Source organism: Mastomys coucha, unplaced genomic scaffold, assembly GCF_008632895.1.
Source record: "Mastomys coucha isolate ucsf_1 unplaced genomic scaffold, UCSF_Mcou_1 pScaffold6, whole genome shotgun sequence".
Taxonomy (NCBI): domain Eukaryota; kingdom Metazoa; phylum Chordata; class Mammalia; order Rodentia; family Muridae; genus Mastomys; species Mastomys coucha.
In genome coordinates, this window is record NW_022196912.1 from 9,773,837 (window position 1) to 9,789,192 (window position 15,356).

General features: G+C 44.4%; 1 protein-coding gene across 6 annotated transcripts in view; it reads right to left on the reverse strand.

Annotated features, from left to right (window-relative positions):
* The window catches only part of Mta3 (metastasis associated 1 family member 3), a 132,906-nt gene that overhangs the window by 90,100 nt on the left and 27,450 nt on the right, over nucleotides 1-15,356 (reverse strand). For all 6 annotated transcript variants that reach the window (XM_031357537.1, XM_031357532.1, XM_031357534.1 and 3 more), the window contains exon 4: nucleotides 7,334-7,460. In XM_031357537.1, the coding sequence (XP_031213397.1) occupies nucleotides 7,334-7,460 (127 nt within the window). The remainder of the gene's footprint in view (nucleotides 1-7,333; nucleotides 7,461-15,356) is intronic.

The following is a 15,356-nucleotide window of genomic DNA, read 5'->3' on the forward strand; positions in this document are numbered from 1 at the left end:
ACTCAGAAATCCGCCTGCCTCTGCCTCCCAAGTGCTGGGACTAAAGGCATGTGCCACCACTGCCCGGCCTTAATCAGGATTTTATCTCTGATATTTTGGATATGACTGGAGTAGACGAGTGTGTGTGGCAAAAGACCCTACGTGTCTCCCTGCTTAACCTCCACTGTGCTGCAGCAGCTGCTGCTGCATTTTTGAGATAAATCTGGACTACAGATATATATAGTATGTGTGTCTGTGTGTTGTGTGTGTGTATGTAAGAGAAGGAAAGAGAGAAAGAAAGAGAGAGAGAGAGAGTCGAGAGACTCATAAACACTAACACAAGAACTCTGGTAGTCCCTCCCACAAAGACTTCTTCATTCCTCCCATCATGGTGGCTGCAAAATGCTCACAAGATGATTCTGCTTGGCTACAGTCTATATACAAAGAGACCCCCCAATCCTCCATCTTGTGGCCCATGTAGAAGTTTAATATCTAATATCTACTCCAAGTAAGTCACTTCCCCCCAAAGTCCTGAGCATCCTGTTTGTCATACATCCAATCTTTACTTCTAATTCTAATAAGATTTAAATAGTATTCCATTCTAACCATCATCCTCGATCCCAAAGCCTGTAAGGTCAAACGTAAATGAGAAGAGAATGCTCCCAACATTTGCTAACAACCTTTGTTTCCTTTAAGTGAAATACAGACTCTGTGCAAGTTTCCATTTCTGAATGCCCCTGTGTCAGTTCTCCACAGTAGAGAGAAAGAGACACCAAGACACTGACCTCTGAGATCTTACAGTCTAAGATGTAGACTGGACAGAACTATTTAGGTAAATTTTACATAAGGTGCAAGATTTTTAACAGCTGTTCGAGACTCTCAGAACTGAATTAAGACAAACAATTCCTCATTTGGAGTTGCCACATGGCATACTTAGGCAAGGACTTTTCTGCAGATGGTGGCGGTAGCCATCCCCATCCTTCTGCATGGCAACAGTGACAGGGGCATGATGTCTGCTCCACAAATGAACCTGACCACTGCTTAAGAGAGCCTTGGCCTTCTCTGAAGCACAGAGACTACACCCGGGCCTTCAACTATCCTACTACTGTTACCAAAATGAGGCTGGAAATAGTTTCTTTAGCCCCTTAAGGAAGCAATCTGGCTCAGCAGGTAAAAGTCTTTGCCACCAGCTAAAGGGGACAACCTGAGTTTGACTCCCAGGACCCCTACAGAAGAATGAGAGACTGACTCCAACGAGTCACCTCCAGTCAGACACACTGTGGTGTGCACAGGCCCACAAACACACTAAATAAATGTAAAAAAAAATAATAATAATTAAAAAATCCCACAGTTGAGTAAGCAGGTGGTGGTCATGACTGCAATCCCAGCAGCTAGCTGGGAGGCCATGACCAGGATTGACAGGACTCCTGGGCCAACCCACTCTGTGAAGTAAATCTCTCTTAAACAATACTCAATAAGCATTTTCTGAATAATAAAAATAAAAAGCACAGTAGGGCTGAAGATATACAGGACCCTGGATCCTAATCTATTAGGAGGGTGGGGGTGAGGATGGCATCCAGCACACTCAAAATTAAACATGGAGGAAGACCATGTCCACTAGCATGCATGTAATGGACGTCTCCATCACTGTTCATGCTTTGCAACAAGAGAAGCGTGGGGAGCAAATATTCAGGTCCAAAACCTGTTACTAAAGGACATTCTGGGGCCAGCTATCAGCAGGGATCCAAGGGAACCCTTACAAGACACGCTGAAGCCCAATTTCAAAGCCTGTGGTCCAGACCTCAGGGCTGCCAAGAAGGAAAGAATTGGTCTTTTAAATTATGACTAGCTGTGCCACAGACTGGAACAGACATAATCGTTACATGTACCAATGCTGTAATTAGCAGCTTTGAAAAAGCCAGGCTTAGTGCCTTTGAGATATGGAGACACTAATGGCAGGCATAGAAAGGACACATCCATAAACCCATGTTAAGAGGGTTATTTCCTGGCTTATACAAGCAGCTAGAGTCATAAAGTTATCTTTTGGAATAATCAAATAATATAATATGCTTAAACAGTTTTCATTCTGCATCTACTCAACTGACTAGAGTCTCTCTAGGAATGATGGGAGGTTGACAGTCAAAGAGCCTGCCTTCCCAACAAGTTACCCCACAGCTTCCATTGTGTCTGATCTTTTTCTAGCACTGGCTCTGTATAAGTCATTAATGCTGAATATCTGCAAGCATGGATCAGACAATATCTAAACCTGCAACTTACAAACTTACAAGTACAAAACTGTTTTGTGCCTTGGCCCCCTCATCTGTAAACAGGGGTAATAGCAGATCTATGTATAGAGTCGCTGTGGATAAATACATGAAAAGCAACCCTGCCATAAAAGGCTCAATAGCTGTTAGAATGTGAACCACACATAAGCCCAGACCATTTGTAAAACTGAATACAGAAGCCCCAGTAGCATGAAACAAGGATTCATTTCAAAATAAGGCAAGCAGCAAAACTATACCTCAGCCTTCTTCAACTGTAAGTGTGCCACCTACTATAGGCAAATGAAGGAGGACTGCTCATCAATTACAGGGTATGCATATAAAGAGCATGCAGCACTTGCATATGTATGACAATCTTTGGACATGCACATAAAATGACTTAATATAGTAAAATAATGAGTGCTGGCATAACAATAAATCTTTGTGTTTTATAATACATACAACATAAAATCTATTACTAAGGGACCCAAGCCACAGTACATGAATGAAGGGTATGGCCTCTGTCCAGCTCCTCCACCCCTGGAAATACACCTGATCGATGCTCACTGCTTATGTCCCAGCTCACAAATATGAGGTGAATCTCCGACTCTGCTCAGAACAAGCCCAGGTCTCTCTCATTCCCAGTGGAGTCGGAGGGAACAAAGAGTTGCTTCTGAGGCACACAGGGAGGCTTACAGAAGTGAGCATTAAAGTGCACCTACTCCAGAGGGCTCAAGAATATTGCTGTCAGGCTTTCCCTGTGTGCCATTCAGTAGGAAGAAAATTCTGGGCATTTGATGGTGTCTCTGAGAACAAAAAGTCAGTATTCACCAAATTAGCCCTCTAGCTGCCAAAGAACAATGGGGCTTCAGCAATTTTCTCCTTTTGAAGCAGAAGTAGATAGGGCAGGACTTCAACCCCAGCAAAATGTCAAGACCACTCTACTGTGCACTTATTCAGCATCAGCATGTGGGCCACTTAGCTAGGTTCTATGCCTTGCTAGCCTCTAACTACCTTCAGCTGTTTGCAAAGGGGAGCCACAGAGGAGAAAGTGTGGCTCTGCATGCCCCGCACTCAACCAGGAAAACAGACAGAAAAAGGCATAAATGTCTCTTCATCATAATTCAAAGCATCGTCACTAGGTAAAGCCTTGCATAAGTGTCTTGATAATTATATTCCAATAACTCTCTCAGGCCTTATGGAAGATGAAAAACACCATTTTTCCATTCCAAGCAATCTGTTAAAGAAAACCAACATTACTTATAAACATATTCCAAGCTATCAGAAGGGTAAATTAAAAATACACTTGTGTGTTTTGGATACATTCTTTAAACCATTTGTCAGATCCGTGTTCTAACAAGATCTATGACTGTCCCTACAACTTCCTGAGCTTGAAATGAATCTTCATATTCTAACTTCTTCCAAGTAAATAATTAATACATATGGTTTTTTAAAAAATATTTATTAGTTATACACATCCTTAAAAAAATTTCATCTGAGCACAGTGACGCACGCCTGTAGTCCCAGCATCTCGAGGGTAAAAGCAGGAGGTTCAAGAGTTCAAGGCTAGTCTCGGCTCCATGATAAATTAAAGAGCAGCCTACAAGAGACCTTATCTCAAAAAAATAATGTATAACACTATTGTAGTGGCCATTTCTGGTTGTCAACTTGAGTATATCTGAAATTAACTACAATCCAGAATTAGGCTCACCTGTGGCCCTAATCTGGAGGCTGAGAGATACAAGTTTCCAACCTGAATCTTGGAATGGAGATCTTGAGGCATATGACTATGAATCCTAGAAGATTAAGTCAGGGAGATCTACGAGTTCAAGGCCATCTGGGATTAAAGCTGTGGTAGCATACACCTTTAATATGGGCCACACCTTTTGCTGGAGACCTATATAAGGACATTGGAAGAAGGAAGGCTCGCTCTGCTTCACCTGCTTGCCTTGTGGAACTGAGCAACTGCTGGACCCTTGGACTTCCATTCACAGCTGTTGCTGACCATTGTTGGGAGTTGGACTACACACTGTAAGTCATCAATAAATCCCTTTACTACATAAAGACTACCATAAGTTCTGTGACTCTAGAGAACCCTGACTAATACAACTATCATAGTGAAAACCATTATTATATGGAATATATGCTAATAAAAATTGAAATAAAATAATCTCACAGTATCTTTTCATGTTTTATTCTTTTTTAAAAATTTATTTATTTATTATATGTAAGTACACTGTAGCTGTTTTCAGATACACTGGAAGAGGGCATTTGATCTCATTATGGATGGTTGTGAGCTACCATGTGGTTGCTGGGATTTGAACTCAGGACCTTCAGAAGAGTAGTCAGTGCTCTTAACTGGCTGAGCCATCTCTCCAGCCCCTCATGTTTTATTATTTAAGCAAAATTATTAATATATATACCTAATTTTCTTTCTGGAAATAGCTTGATTAGTGAAAAGATTTTCATATGATCTGGTATTTTCTTGCAGAGGACTTAAATCACACAGAATATAGTAACTCCTAAGGAAGGAGAGCCATAACAGGATGCTCACTGTAGAGGAGTCAACGTTTCTGGAACCATTAGCAAAAGTGTTTCCTTCATCATACACTTGCTATTCTGGAATTTATCTGTGCCCAGTCATGAAGAAACAAGCTATGTATAAAGCTTTTACCCTCGAACTTGTTCACTGTCTTAGGGTTTCTAATATGCAGGGGGAAAAACCATGACAAAATGCCATGTTAGGTAGAAAAGGGTTGATTTATCTTATACGTCCACATCACTGTTCATCATTGCAGGAAGTCAGGACAGGAACTCACACAGAGCAGGAACCTGGAGGCAGGAGCTGAAACACAGGCCATGGAGGAGTGCGGCTTACTTGCTTGCTCCCCATGACTTGTTCAGCCTGCTTTCTAATAGAACCCAGGACCACCAGCCCAGTGGTGACCCTACCCACAATGTGCAGAACCCAAAGTCACCATTTTAAAAAAAATGCCCTACAGGCTTGCCTATAGCCTGATCTTATGGATGTATTTTCTCAGTTGAGGTTCCCTCCTTTCAAATAACTCTAGCCTGTGTGTGAGGTTGACATAAGACCAGCCAGACCCTGTATGTAGGTAGGAAGACCATGCCAGAGCCTTAGAAAGAACCACAAACCTTAGAGTGGAAATGCAGACTGAGATTCAAGATTAACTGGAGGAAATAGGAGAGCCGGGGAGGCAGAGGTGGATTACTAAAAGAGTTGCTACTTTTCTATTAAGTGTTTACAGTCATGAGTAGCAAGGAGCTGGAGAGAGAGAGAGAGAGAGAGAGAGAGAGAGAGAGAGAGAGAGAGAGAGAGAGAGAAGTTGATTCTGAACTAAACTGCAGAAATTGGCTAAATTGGCAGTACAATGACTCCCTCCAGCCACTGCCCTGGACTCCAGCTGCCCTATTCACTAGCTCCCTCTACCCAAGGTGTCTCACACTCTGAGGAAACCATGCCAACTACTAAAGTTTTATTGAACAAGGTAAGAATCTACTTGTCTTTTTTTTTTTTGAGTGGTGCTATTATTACATGAATTTATTTTCTGTGTGAGGAGAGGGGGTACCATGCACTTCCCTGGTACACATATGGACAGCTTATAGGAACTGATTCTCTCCTTCTCTTTCTTATAGAACCCAGGACTGTGGGTTCCAGGGATCAAACCAGGTCAACAGGCTTGAGAGCAAGTGCATTTATCCACTGAGTCATCTCACCAGCCATCTTTCTGATATGGTTGAGGCAGGGTCTCATGTAGCCCAGGCTGGCCTTCATTCCTTATATAGCCAAGGATCACCCTGATTTTCTTACTTTCATTTCCACAATGCTAGGGATCAAACCCAGGGTTTACTGCATGCTGAGCAAACAGTCTATCAGCTGAGCTCCAGCCCCTGCCTCAGAGGCCACCTGACTTGTGAATTCCTACAGACTATTTTTTTAAACAAGGTCTCTCCATGTAGCCCTGGCTGTCCTAGAACTCACTATGTAGGCAAGGCTGGCCTCAAACTCACAGAGATACACCTTTGCCTCCTGAGTACTGGGATTAAAGGAATGCACAAGCTCTGCCCAGCTCTGCAACTATCTTTAATTCTTATCAGTAAATCCAACAAGACCACCATTACTCCAGCACAATCCTTCAAATTATAAAGGTTGGACCTTACCAATGAATTTATTGATTGATGAATTTATTTATTTGACAGAGTAAAGGTCATGAGCACAGCTCGGTGGCAGAGCACTTGCCTAGTGTGTGCAAGGCTTCAATTTCTAACACTGAAAAACAAACCTAGGGCTGGAGAGACAGCTCAGCAGTTAAGAGCACGAATTGCTCTTCCAGAGGTCCTGGGTTCAATTCCCAGTAACCACATGGTGGCTCACGACTATCTGTAATAGGATCCAATGCCCTCTTCTGGTGTGTCTGAAGACAGGGACAGTGTACTCACATACATAAAATAAATCTTTTTTTAAAAAAGCCAGGCAGTGGTGGCTTTTAATCCCAGCACTTGGGAGGCAGAGGCCGGCGGATTTCTGAGTTCGAGGCCAGCCTGGTCTACAGAGTGAGTTCCAGGACAGCCAGGGATATACAGAGAAACCCTGTCTCAAAAAAACAAAAGGAAAAAAAAAAAGAAAAAAGAAAAAAAGAAAAGAAAACACACCTAATACTTTTTTAAACTAAATAAGTGCACAGAGCTGATGCCAGTAATCGAGTAATGAAGTACAAGGTTTCCCTCCCAGAGATACTCATAAGAAAATAAAAAGCCAACTATCTTATGAGGGCTGGAGTCACCTGTCTGCAATCCGAAGAAGTACAGCATTGCCCAGGGAATATTCACTGGACAGTGCTCTGTGTGATGCTAACAGACACTCAAACTGTTAATGATGAGGCCACAAGATGATGGCTGCATCACTTCAGAACCTGCTCAGGACATCTGCATGCTAACATACCCTGTAAATACCAAGATCAAATCCTAGTATGAAGTATGCACTATGTCAAGCTGAATTTGGGAAGGGCTTCCGAAAGGGCTTTAGCCATAGTGTTTCTGGGCACATCAGAGCAACTTCCAGGAGGTCTTACCTGATATGTGTTGCAGGCAGGGACTCATATTGTCGGGACAGAAAGAGCTCCCTGTGTTTCAGCTGGTGCTTCTGTTTCTCCGTCAAGTCAGCCTCAACTGTCGTCTCTGATTCTTCCTCAGTTTCTTCTACACAAACAAAATTCAAAGAATCTGTTGTTACAACTCTTGGGATATCAAAGCAATCAACAGGTCAGAGTAGTAGATCTGATATTTTCTTTAAACTAATCACTTTTGGCCTTCACATGAAGCTTTTCATTGCGATCTCAACCCTAAATTAAGTTCTCTGGGCTGCCAAGGAAGACCACGAACACCAATGTTAAAATGGCAGAATCAACCATGGCAGTACACACCTGTGATCCCAGAGGGGGCAGGAGGATCACCAATTCAAAGCTCATCAGGGTTTAAGTTCAAGCTACACAGTGAGACCTATCTTACACAAATAAGTGCTCAAGCAAGCAGAGCCTGGGGTTGGCTCAGTGGCTGAGAGCACTTGATGCAGAATCAAGGACCAAGGTTAGGATCCCCACACCCACATCACAAGCCCAGTGTCCTAACAACTGTAGCCCCACCTCTGAGGAAAGAGATAGAGGGACCACTGGGACTTGCTACCTTCCAACCCTGAAAAGAAAACGCAACCCTGGGGTCAAGATAGACCCTACTTTACAGGAATAGACAGAGAATAATAGAAAATGACACCTAACACCCTCTGCCTTTATGCAGACATACCTGCAAGCACACATGTGCATACAACTCACATTGAAACACAAAAATATAGATATATGCTTGGTTTTAGTTTTTTTGTTTTTGTGTTTTGTTTTTCTAGACAGGGTTTCTCTGTATAGCCCTGGCTGTCCTGGAACTCGCTCTGTAGGCCAGGCTGGCCTCGATCTCAGAAATCCACCTGCCTCTGCCTCCCAAGTGCTGGGATTAAGGCGTGCACCACCACTGCCCAGCTGGTTTTAGTTTTTTGACATAGGGTTTCTCTGTATAGCCCTGGATTTTCTGAAACTCACTCCATAGACCAGACTGGCCTCGAACTCAGAGATCCTCCAACCTCTGCCTCCTAAGTACTGGAATTAGCGAGTGTGTGCCACCAGAAGTTTCTTTTTAAAAATAAATAAATAAAAATTAAAGTAAATGACTGAAAAATGGCAGCTAATATGTGAATGGCAGCAGCATATGCCTAAAATCCCAACAGTCAGGAGGCAGAGTCAGGAAGATGTTGTGCTCTAACCTGCTCAAGGCTGCAGATCTTAAAATCCCTTAATTAAAATAAAATATAAATGGAGCCAGGTGTGGCAGTGCATGCCTTTAATCCCAGCCCTCCAGAAGCAGAAGCAGGTGGATTTCTGTGAGTCTGAGGCCAGCATGAACTACATAGTGAGTTCCAGGACAGCAATGACTACATAGGGAAACCCTGTCTAAAAACAAACAAACAAACATGAAACAAAGATACAGAGAGAGAGAGGGATAGGCAGGCAGACAGACAGAAGCAAGCAGAGTGGAAAGATTAAACTAGAGGAAATATCCTTAGACATTAGAACCTAAAGCAGGAAATGAATAACTGAAAGAAAGCTGTGACATTTTTAAAGACCCAGGCCTGAGGCTGGGAGCTCTGAGCATGCGGGGGTCGGGGGAGGCAGACAGAGCCTCAGAACAGCATCATCTGAAAGTGGAGGTGCTGAGACCAGTGCTCAGAGATAAAGGGAGAAGGATTAGACTGTACAAGGTCATCACAGGCTGCAGTCCAAGGCCAGCATGGGATGTAAGAGAACTGTCTCAAAAAAAAAAAGAAAACTAAGTTGTGTGGGCCCAGCGTTGGTGGACCTCATACCCTACCCCTAACAGGAATCAGATTTATAATACTTACCCCTTTTGTCTTGTAGGAACACTATAAGCCAAATCATTTGGGGAAGGGGAAACAATGCTTGTAATACCAGCGGCTGAGGCAAGAGGATGGAGTTCAAGGTCAACCTGGTTTTATAGTCTAGTCCCCATTTCCAAGACAAAAACCTATGAAGACCAACTCTGAGGAAAGAAAGAAAAAGTCCCGGGCTAGAGAGATGGCTCAGTCGTTAAAGGCTAGGCTCACAACCAAAAATATAAGAAAAAGTCCCAGAAATAAAAAGAAGAAAACCACCATCTTTCTCTTCCCGCTTTGCAGGCAGGCAGAGGAGGGGGCTCAGCTGGAAACTCACGCCAGTACCCCCCACAAGCCTCGTTTGTTTAAAATAACGGACATAAGAAACTGGGACCAGAAAGAAGCTGCTTGTTCCTAGTGGCCCTGTTAAGATGGTGGCACAATGCCACCCAAGAGGAGAGCAAATGATGCAGACTGAGAACTGTTCTGGTCCCTCGCACCAGCTCAACCGGAGTGATTCGGGTGCTGCGTGGGGTGCTGGGGACGCACCAGCTCAACCGGAGTGATTCGGGTGCTGCGTGGGGTGCTGGGGACACCCAGCAGGTCAGTAACTTGGGCAGTGAGAAACAGAGCCAGAGACCATGGGCAAAAACAAAGAGACAAAGTTGCAGTGGTGTTTCATTTTCTTTAGTTCCTTTTCTCCTACAGTGATAGTGCACTCATCCAGAGCAGCTCAGGGGAAGAAAGGACCCATGTCACCCACACTTCCAGGTAGCAATGCGTCACTGAAAGAAGTCAGGACAGGAACTCAAGACCACCTGACCAGGAGTGGTACCTCCCACACTAATCAAGAAAATGCCCAACACACTTGTCCATGGGCCAATCTTATGGAGGCATTTTCTCAAGAGAATCCCTCTTCCCAGATGCCTGTAGCTGTGTCAAGTTGACAAGAACTAGCCAGCACACCATCCTTCTGCCTGCCTCTCCTGAGTACTGAGATTATGGGATGTACTACCACACCTAGCCATGTGCACTTCTTTTGACATTACATTTAATATCTTTAAAGGGGAAGGAGGGGAACACCAATGTCATTTACAGACAAAATTCTGATTAATCTGAGCGACATCTTTTTAAAAAAATAAAATAAAATAAAAAATGAAATGCCTCTGGAGGATCACTGGTCCCTGGCAGACTCACCTGGAACAGACTGTTCAAGCTATGGGGCTAGTGGGAACGCAGAGACTCAGAATGAGGCTGCAGCAGGCGGGAAGGTTGGCTGCTCTTCATGCAGAAAGCACAACCCAAGGGTGAACTGGAACACCTGGCTTCCTTGCAGAATTCTTACCTTGGAGACCACAGGTGCCACATGGACAGAAGCATATCTAATTACCACGGTTCTTTCTTTGTTGCTTCTGTTTTTGAAAACAGGTTTTTCTGTGTAGCTCAGGCTGTCCTACTGCTAGCTCTGTGGACCAGGCTGGCCTGGAACTCAGAGATCTGCTTCCCAAGCACTGGCATTAAATGTGTGCACACCTCCCCCACCCCCCATTCAGTTGTCACAATAATTATTTAGGGCCCAGGACCACAGAAGGCATCTTATCAAACACAATTCCCATGATTCTTTTTTATTGTATGAGGGCCTGTCATATTCTCTAATTTCAAATTCTAAAGTTCTGAATTGAAAACAAGCCTGGATAAGAGCACTGACTGCTCTTCCAAAGGTCCTGAGTTCGGATCCCAGCAACCACATGATAGCTCACAACCATCCATATTGAGATCTGACGCCCTCTTCTGGTGCATCTGAAGACAGCTACAGTGTATTACGCCGGGGCGGAGCGAGCAGAGCAAAGCAGAGGTCCTGAGTTCAATTCCCAGCAGCCACGGCCATCTGTACAGCTACAGTGTACTCATACACATAAAATAAATAAATAAATCTTTATTAAAAACAAAACAAAACAAAACAAAACCAAGCCTGGAAAACTGAGCTTAAATGTCTCACTTAGGAGCAGGCAAGCTGGCTCAGCAGGGAAAGGTGCATGCCATTACGCTTGGTGGCCAGGATTCCAATTCCTGGGCCCACATAATGGAAGGAAAAAACTGACGCTTCAAAGTTGCTCTCTGACCTCTACATATGCACAGAGGTAGAGACAAAGGTGCACACACACACACACACTATCAGTCAATACAATAAAAGAAAGTTAAAGTCTCACCAAGCTCAAACAAAGAACCAGGCAATTGTAGCTTCTGTGAATGTTCTTTCTAATGATGTATGCACAGAGAGACACAGCTCTAAAGTCTACTTGCAGGTCCAATAACATCTCACCAGCAGAGATCGATAAAGCTATTGCTGCATTGGCACTATTAGTACAACAAATATCACATACAAAATTATGCTCTCTACCTAATTGGAATTTGATAAATGGTTGCTATAAAAGACATGACTAAATGAATTCTAATGGCGCCCTACAGAGCAAAAGGCACCATTACATATCAGAATAACAATAGCAAACCTCACTTGGTGGGGGGGGTCTGTTGTTTTAGCTTTAAAATTTGTAGCCCTGGCTGGCCTTGAACTCACAAAGATCTGCTTGCCTCAGCCTCTGAAGTGTTTGCTTGCTTGTTTGTAGAAAAGGCTGGCCTGGAATTCATTATATAGTCCAGACTGGCAACTCAAGGCACTCCTCCAACCTCAGTCTACCAAATGCTCACTCTCTTTGTTGTGGTGCTAGGGATAAAGTGGAAGCCCTGGGCTCCTGAGCAAGCACCCAATCGCTGAGCTCTACTCCTGCTAACGTGTTGTTTGGCTTGGTTTGGGTTTTAGCTTTGGTTTTATGAGACAGGGTCTCACTGTACAGCTCTAGCTGTGCAGGAACTCGCTATATAGACCAAGCTGGACTTGAACTCACTGAGTCCACTCGCCTCTCCCTCAAACGTGCTAGGACTGAAACTGTATGCCTCTACTCCCAGCTTTTTTTTTTTTTTTTTAATAGGCCTGGAAAAATGATTCAGTGGTTAAAAGCCCTGGCTGCTCTTTGAGTAGACCCAGCTGATTTTCAGCACCCACATGGTGATTCATAGCCATCTGTAATATCAGTTCTAGGAAACCCAATTCTCTCTTCTGGTGTCCACAGGCACCAAACACCATATATATACGTATATATAAATATAATTTTTAATAAAAAGATAAACTATGGAGTGTGCGTGTGTGTGCGTGTATATGTGTATGTGTGTGTGTATGAATCACGCCTCCATATATCACATACACATACATTCAAAACTTAGTTTTTAGAAAAGAATTCTTACTAAAAAGTTAGGGAGGGGCTGGAGAGATGGCTCAGCGGTTAAGAGCACTGACTGCTCTTCCAAAGGTCCTGAGTTCAAATCCCAGCAACCACATGATGGCTCACAACTATCTGTTAAGAGATCTGATGCCCTCTTCTGGTGTGTCTGAAGACAGCTACAGTCTACTTAGATATACTAATAAATAAATCTTGCCTGGCAGTGGTGGCACACGCCTTTAATCCCAGCACTTGGGAGGCAGAGACGGGTGGATTTCTGAGTTCAAGGCCAGCCTAGTCTACAGAGTGAGTTCCAGGACAGCAAGGGCTACACAGAGAAACCCTGTCTCGAAACAAACAAACAAACAAACAAAAAATTAGGGGTTCCCCCTCCTCTTCTCCCTCTTCTTTCTCTTCCTCTTCCTCTTCTTCCCCCTTTCTTCTTTCTCCTCCTCCTCCTCTCCTTCCTCCTCTTCCCCTCTTCTTCCCCTTCTTCCCCTCTTCCTCCTCCTCTTCCCCTCTTCCCCCTCCTCTTCCCCTCTTCCCCCTCCTCTTCCCCTCTTCCTCCTCCTCTTCCCCTCTTCCTCCTCCTCTTCCACTCTTCTTCCTCCTCTTCTTTTTCCTCCTCCTTCTAAGACAGGGTCTCCATGTACCCCAGGTTAGCTCTGAGCTATCTACCTAGCTGAGGATGGACTAACACTTCTGATCCTCCTGCCCCAATCTTCTGAATGCTAGTCTTGCAGGCAGGAGCTGCTGGCCCACTTTCCATGGTGCTGGGCTCACAAGCAGGGCTCTATGCATGGGAGATGCATGCTGAGCCAACCTCCCCAGACCCTTGAATATTTTCTAGGCCAAATTTGAATGCACTTTTCTGAGAGAACATCTGCTCAGCAGTTCTCCAGTTCTGTAACCTAAAGACTTACCTACTACTTTTAAGTCCCATTGAAGACCTCAAGCTTTTACTAATGGAGGTTACGCCTATCAAGATTTACTATAAAAAGCAGAATTTCTTTAAAGACTTGCTTCTTTTTCTTTCTTCTTTCCATTAATTTATTTATTCACTTTACATCCCCATCACAACTCTGCCTCTCCTTTCAGCACCCCCTCAAACGGCCCTTCCCCCTTTGCCTCTGAGAAGGGGGGAGTCCCTCCCAGGAACCAACCCACCCTAGCAACCCACTGAGGCCAGACAAGACAGCCCAGTTAGGGGAGCAGGAGCCATAGGCAGGCAACAGAGTCAGGGGTAAGCCCCTGCTCCAGTTGTTGGGGGACCTGCATGAAGACCAAGCTGCACTTCTGCTACATATGTTGGGGGAAGGGGTAGATCCAGCCCATGAATGCTCTTTTGTTGGTGGTTCAGTTTCTGGGAGCCTCCAAAGGTCCTAAAGACTTATTAATTATGTATACGGGAGGATGTGCACTTAAAGGCAGGTGCCCCAGAGGGCAAATGCCTATAGAGACCAAAAGAAGGAACTGGATCACTGGGGCTTGAGTTACAGGTCTTTGTGTCCCAATGTGGAAACTGAACTCAGGTCCCCTCCAAGTGCCTATAAATGCCGAAATTATCCCTTTAAACTTCAAAGAAAAAAAAAAAGATATGTGTGGGGTGGGGATGTGCACATGAGTGCGGATATCCCTGAAAATGAGCCATCAGGTCCCCCAGAGGTGGATTACAAATGCTAACAAGCTGCCGAATGGATGCTGGGGACAGAAATCCGGTCCTCAATAAGAACAGTATGTGTTCTTAACCTTGGAGCCATCTCTTCTGGATGGAAGAGAATTTTTTTTTTTTTAGTTTCTTGTTTTGTTTTAGTTTTGTTTTTGGAGATAGGGTTTCTCTGTATAGCCCTGGCTGTCCTGGAACTTACTCTGCAAACTAGGCTGGCCTTGAATGAAGAGATCTGCTTGCCTCTGCCTTACAAGTGCTGGGATTCAAGGCGTGTGCCACTACCTAGAGACAAAATGTTTTAAGCAAACTGCAAGCACACATTCATCAGCAGGGAGAGTGTCGCCCTCACGTGTCATCCGGTCTCTGCAGAACTTGAGGCCTGACAAGCAGCTGGTGCCTGCTTAGTGTCATTTTGACCATTACTCTGACCCCACAGATGGGAGTAGAAATGAGCAGTCCATGCACAGGAAGTCAGCCGTGAAGAGAAGGCTGTCTAAAAACGGTCCTTTCACACAGTGAGCTACCATGACTCATCAGTTCTACAGCAAGTCAGGATCCCATCAGAAATCCAAGCTATTTCTGCTTTACATTTATTCAAAGAACACTGCATCTGGCAAAGGCTGCCCAGCCTTATAATAAATCAAAGTCCATCTGGAATTCTGTAGCCTTAGCGTGCCACCATGCAACTTTCCACTTGCTGTAAACTGTGAAACTTCAGAAACAAAATAAAAAAGCCACAAGTGTCTTAGCTAGGGGTTCCATTGCTGGGACAGAACACTATGGCCAAAGCAACTTGGGAAGGAAAGGGTGTACTCCAGCTTACTAGGCTCGGTCATACCCACTAAGAGAAGTCAGGACAGGAACTCACACATGGAGGGACCTGGAGCAGGAGCTGATGCAGAGGACATGGAAGGTACTGCTTACTGGCTTGCTTTCATGATTTGCTCAGCCTGATTTCTTATAGAACCTAGGACCAGGTGCCTACAGAGGGCTGGGCCCTCCCACATCAATTATTAATCAAGAAAATGCCACAAAGGCCAATTTATCAATCATTTCCCCAATTGTGGTTCCCTTGTCTCGGGTAACTCTAGGTGTCAACCTAGACAATCAGCACAAGTAGCCCTCCTCTCCAGCTCACTACCAGCATGGTCCCCCCCAGAGCATCCCCCTCTCCAGCTCACTACCAGCATGGTCCCCCCCAGAGCATCCCCCTC